The sequence below is a fragment of the Manihot esculenta genome, chromosome 1 (genome assembly GCF_001659605.2).
Source record: "Manihot esculenta cultivar AM560-2 chromosome 1, M.esculenta_v8, whole genome shotgun sequence".
NCBI classification, from domain to species: Eukaryota; Viridiplantae; Streptophyta; class Magnoliopsida; order Malpighiales; family Euphorbiaceae; genus Manihot; species Manihot esculenta.
In genome coordinates, this window is record NC_035161.2 from 31,591,575 (window position 1) to 31,597,578 (window position 6,004).

Below are 6,004 nucleotides of genomic sequence, written 5' to 3' on the forward strand. Positions count from 1 at the left end.
AAACTTATTCGTTTCTATGCCCCGTCCACATTTTTATTTTATTCAGTTGAATATAATAAATTTAAAATTTTAATTTAATTTTTTATTTTTTATTTAATTTTAATTTTTAAAAATTTTAATTTTAATTTAATTTAATTTTAATCTAAAAAAATGATAAATAAACTAAACTGGTTAATGAATAATATTATATTATTTTTATAATATAAAAATATTATACTATAATTAAAATTAAAATATTATATTATTTTTATAATATAAAAATATTATAATATAATTAAAATTAAAATATTTTAATTAATTTTATACCAATATAAAAAGTATATAAAAAATAAAACATCTATTTAAAAAATAAATCAAATTAAATTAAATTAGTTTTGATTTAATTTAATTTATATTTAAATTTAATTCAGTTTAATTTTTAAAAATAATAAAATATTAATTTTTAATTTATTTAATTTAATTCCATTCAATTGTTAACCAAATCCACCTTTCCTCTCTTTTTTTTTCTCATTACAACAAAATCACATAATTAATTTTAAACTTATATATCTATCAATAATAAATTATTATTTAATCTATATAATATAAAAAAAATCATTAGATAATTTTTCGTTCAAAAAATACTTTAAAATGTTTATAATATTTTAAAAATTTTTATTTTAAAAAAATAAAAATTTATTAATTAATATATTTATTAATTTTAACTATTAAATATTGTATAAAAATTTAAAATATTTTTTATATAAAAATGAATTGATTCATTTGTTCATGAAAATTTTTTTGACTTATAAGTTCAATTTAAAAGATGCTAGTTTAATATACTTCACCGCATATTTTATTTAAGATATATTTTCAGTAATTATATAATAAAAATAATTATAAACTATTTATTATTATATATATTTATGAAAATAAAAATAAATGAAATTATAAAATATTTATTTACTTTATAATTATACTATGTATATATTAATAAAGATTTTTTTATTTTATTTAAATTCACAAAATATATATATATATATTTTAAAAACTTTTTTTTATTAATTATAATTACAAAAAGAGCTCAATTATTCGACAAGTTGACTATAGTAGGTGGAGTCATTGGAGGGACTGGATCGACTGGTTGGCAGTAAAGTAATCAGAGAAAGTGATGCAACCGGTAAGGCCTGTTACTCGGTACATGGTATGCGGACCCTCCGATGAGATTCCACTGTGCGGGCATATCAATGAACCAGAATCATAAACCTCGCTGAAACTGCGGCTCAAATAACTTTTTTTTTTTCACTGAAAATAAAATATTTGAGAAAAATTTAAAAGAATTTATAACTCCCATAATAAAGTTTTATTCCCTTTTTGAGCACTTTTTAAGGTAATTTATTAATATATTTATATTTAGTATATTGTGTTAATTATAATAAATTATTTGAATTATATAAAAATAAAATTAATTTTTTTTTATGGTAAGAAAATACAGTAATGTTCAGCTATTAACCATTAAATATTAACTGATTACGGTTTAAAATAAATATTAAATTAAGTATAAAATATATAATAACAATAAATAATATGAATAAATATGTAATTTTACAAAAAATAAAAAATATAAGTGACAAGAAATAATTAATGATTATCCACCGCTAAACTTTAGAGAAACTAACTTTTTAATACCACAAATAATAAATAATAAAATTTAATATTTTAATTTAACTTAAACACTAATTATTAAAATAACTGTTAATTATTTTAATAATAAATAGCAATTTATTTTTTTCAATAACTAAATATTAATAAAATATTAAATATAAGTTACAAAATTATTGCAGAATAAAGTTTTAGTATTGAAAATTTTATAGTAAAGTGCATAGTCACCATTCTAATAAAAATTTATTATTTTAAATTTAATGGTAAAATTTATTATGATTTAATTAATATTTTTTTATAAGGTGGGTATTAAAATTACTATTTAGAAATATCTTATAATAGTAATATTTAATTATGCGAAAATTTTTTGTTTCTATAAATTAAGAAATAATCAAAATAACTTTTTTCCAAAAGAAAAAGGACATATTGTGCACAAGGAGCACGATTTTATAGTATTCTGAAAGTATGCTATAGATCTCTCTATAAAAGCATAGCTAAGCGTCCCTCTTCTCACGTCTCTTTAGACCTGTTTCTCCAAAGCTAGATATCGAAGAAGAAGAAGAAGACAGGTCAATTGTTCCTCTGTGCACATGTCGCTCCTTTCAGATCTCATCAACCTCAACCTATCAGACACCACTGAAAAGATCATCGCCGAGTACATATGGTTCGTCCTTAGACTTTTCTTGCATAACATGTACCCTTGCACGTATTCATGTCCGCGTAACTCTGTGTTTGTGTTCATGGGTATGTTCTTCCTTTGTTTGTTTCGCTTCTGGCCCATTCTATCATTTTCTTTCTGGGATTTTTGTTTATTTTCAAGCTCTAAAAGATGTCTTTGGATATTTGGTTTTTGGGATTAAACAGCTTCAGATGCACCCTTGGCTTTTTGCAGTTTTTTTTGTTCTATAAAATCTCAGGTTTTTTCTTTGTGCACTTTTTGAGTGGGGTCCTCGAGGAAATAATCTTGTTTCTATTCATCGAGGCTAAATATTTATTCTTAATCTTTTTTTTTTTAATTTTTAATTTTTATTTTTGCTGGGAAGCATTTCCCGTTCTTCTTCCCATGTCTATGGTGGATAAATTGGATGTTTATTAAGTTTTCATAATCTACGATTGGAAATGTGTTTAGAAATATTGGTGCTATTTTTCTACGAGGTTTTATTAGCCACTGGTGTATTCTTGTTTGTGTTTCCAACGGATTTTTGCGCTTAACTCTGCTTTGCACCGAATCCAATTGGTCTATGTTTTTCTTTAAATTACACCTTTCTTTACTTTGACAGGATCGGCGGATCGGGCATGGACATGAGGAGCAAAGCAAGGGTAAAGATCAACAATTTTTTTGGAGAGAAAAGCTTTGCTTTTGTATTGTTATTGAGGTTGTTCTGTTTATTTGTGTATTTATTTCTATTTTGCTTGTGTGAAGACTCTTTCTGGTCCAGTTAGCGATCCTTCAAAACTCCCCAAGTGGAACTACGACGGTTCCAGCACAGGGCAGGCTCCTGGAGAAGATAGCGAAGTCATCCTATAGTAAGGCTGTGTTCTTATTTGTACTCTGTTTTTTGTCCCGGTTGATCCTTAAACCTTTTCCTAATACTGATTGGGCTTTAATGCAATGAACAGTCCCCAGGCTATTTTCAGGGATCCATTTAGAAGGGGAAACAACATACTAGTGAGTTTTTACTTAGTAATATAATAGTATTACTAAAATTGTGATCTTTCCCCCTCAATCCTAAAGATTCAATTTAAAATTCACTCATTGGATTAGGTGATGTGTGATGCTTACACCCCTGCTGGTGTCCCAATTCCAACAAACAAAAGACATGCTGCTGCTAAGATCTTCAGCCATTCAGATGTTGTTGCTGAAGAGCCCTGGTATGTTACTGTACTTGTGCTTTTGTTGATTTTTTTGCCATCTTAGAATTATGTGGTCAACTTCTAACTTGACCTGAGAAAACAGGTATGGCATTGAGCAAGAATACACCTTGTTGCAGAAAGATGTTAAATGGCCTATTGGGTGGCCTATTGGTGGTTTCCCTGGTCCTCAGGTAATTAAACTCCTGCCCTTTGTTTGGATGGAAAACGAGAAAAATTAAAGAGGAAAAATGAAGAGAAAAGAAAAGAATATAATTTCGATTCATTTTATATTGTTTTTATATATTATTAGAAAGTGAGGGAAAAACAATTTCTCTCCTTGAGAAGAGGATGAGAAATGATTATGATACCTCACAAGCTAAGTCTGAAAATGAAGACATTTAAGTATTAGTACATATCACACTCTGTTTTTTCCCATTTTTCTCTACTTACTACCGATTTAGAGGGAAATGTTCTGAGTTAACTGTAAGGAGTTGAAAAATGTAATCCCTCCTCCTTTTTCCTATTTTTTCTCCTTTATTTAATGTTCAAACAAGAGAAGTTGAGAATTAAATTTCTTTTCTTTTCTTTCCATTCTTGATTTTCAGTCGGTGGTTGGTGCGCCACCCCACTACATGTGACTGCCTGTAGTTTTGTCTGCTTCTGTCTAGGTGGTTATAAGCCATTTATTTGGATTACCTGATGGTTAATATCATTTATTACCCATAACAGGGTCCATATTACTGTGGTGTTGGAGCTGACAAATCCTTTGGCCGAGACATTGTTGATTCACACTACAAGGCCTGTCTATATGCTGGCGTTAACATTAGTGGTATTAATGGAGAAGTCATGCCAGGCCAGGTAACGATATAAAACTTCCTTGTTGCTTGTTTTCAACTTATTTTCTAATTCTGAGCTACTTTCCTTGCGTATGCAGTGGGAGTTTCAAGTAGGACCTGCTGTTGGTATATCTGCTGGAGATGAATTGTGGATTGCTCGCTACATTTTGGAGGTAATATAACCTGCATGATTATAGGAAAAAAAATATCAGTGTTATTCCAAGTTTTATATTGACTTGAGTTCTTATCTTTGTTTCAACAGAGGATTACAGAGATTGCTGGAGTTGTCCTGTCTTTTGATCCTAAGCCAATTCAGGTTGAAAATTTTCTCTCTTTTTTGCTGTTACAGTGAATTTGAATTTGCATAGTAACATTTCTCATCGAAATTGGTATTTGTTGCACAGGGCGATTGGAATGGTGCTGGAGCTCACACAAATTATAGGTATATTTTGAACTGTTCAAGAAATTTTTCTTGATATGTTTCTCTCTCTTTTGCCGTTGATGTTTCATTATTGGGTTTGAATTCGTTGCACATGCAGCACCAAGTCAATGAGGGAAGATGGAGGGTATGAGGTGATCAAGAAAGCAATTGAGAAATTGGGGCTAAGGCACAGAGAACACATTGCTGCATATGGTGAAGGCAATGAACGCAGGCTAACTGGACGACATGAAACAGCTGACATAAACACTTTCTTATGGGTATAAATCATAAAAAAATTCTGGCTTTGTTGTTGCTGGATCACATTCTACTTTTAAGACACATCTTTAACAGAGAAGGCTTACATTTACCCCATTTTGTGTAGGGTGTTGCTAACCGCGGAGCATCCATTCGTGTTGGCCGAGACACAGAGAAGCAAGGAAAAGGATATTTTGAGGACAGGAGGCCTGCATCAAATATGGATCCATATGTTGTGACTTCCATGATTGCAGAAACCACAATCCTGTGGAAACCATAAGCAACCACCCAAAATTTGAAACATTGTTATTTCTAGCCTGAGTGTAGGAAGAACTCTGTTTCAGTTAGGAACTTTTTTTTTCCTTGTGGTTTAACTTGGTGGCATAAGAAAGCTTTGTGTTACTTTATTTCCCTGCTGTTTCGCCAGTTCGCCCTTGTATGGGAGGTGTAGCAATGTTGGGTTTATTGTTTACTATGCATTATGCAGTCATTCTCTGTTATGTATTGAATAATTTAAAAGGCTTTAATATCAATAATATAATACTTGTTATTGGGCATATTTTTCTGTTTTTTGCTGTTAAGTACTGCTTGGACAATTGGCTCGAGTTGAAGTCATCTTTTATCTGCCCTAGTAATCAATGATGGATTTAAGGGGAGATTGGCAGGAGCCATTGTCTCCCTGAAATTTCAACTTTTTCTCAGTGGGTTAGTTGTTGCCATATTTAGCTCATTCCTTCAGATTTTTAATAAAATTTTATTTAATTAAAAGGTGTTTTCCTAATTAAATAAAAATCTAATAAACTCAAATTTAATAAATGTAAATTATTTTTTTATTAAAATTTATGTCTAGTTAAATTAAAACTAATTTAATATAATTATAATTGGAATTAAACTAGTTTGAAGTATGTCTTTAATATTAATTAAAATATTGTAAAAACTAAAATTATTAAAACAATCAAAATTTTCAATCTTTTATAAAAAATTACGTCACAGTATT

At 28.8% G+C, this 6,004-nt stretch overlaps 1 protein-coding gene across 1 annotated transcript; it reads left to right on the forward strand.

The window, feature by feature from the left end:
• The first annotated feature begins 2,138 nt into the window (after positions 1-2,138).
• On the forward strand, positions 2,139-5,564 carry LOC110599891 (glutamine synthetase nodule isozyme). Its single transcript, XM_021736498.2, has 12 exons — positions 2,139-2,305; positions 2,922-2,961; positions 3,065-3,168; positions 3,262-3,310; positions 3,407-3,513; positions 3,599-3,686; positions 4,225-4,353; positions 4,430-4,504; positions 4,594-4,647; positions 4,736-4,773; positions 4,871-5,030; positions 5,135-5,564. Exons 1-12 carry the CDS (start codon positions 2,232-2,234, stop codon positions 5,285-5,287), a joined length of 1,071 nt encoding a protein of 356 aa, XP_021592190.1. The 5' UTR covers positions 2,139-2,231; the 3' UTR covers positions 5,288-5,564.
• The last annotated feature ends 440 nt before the right edge of the window (positions 5,565-6,004 follow it).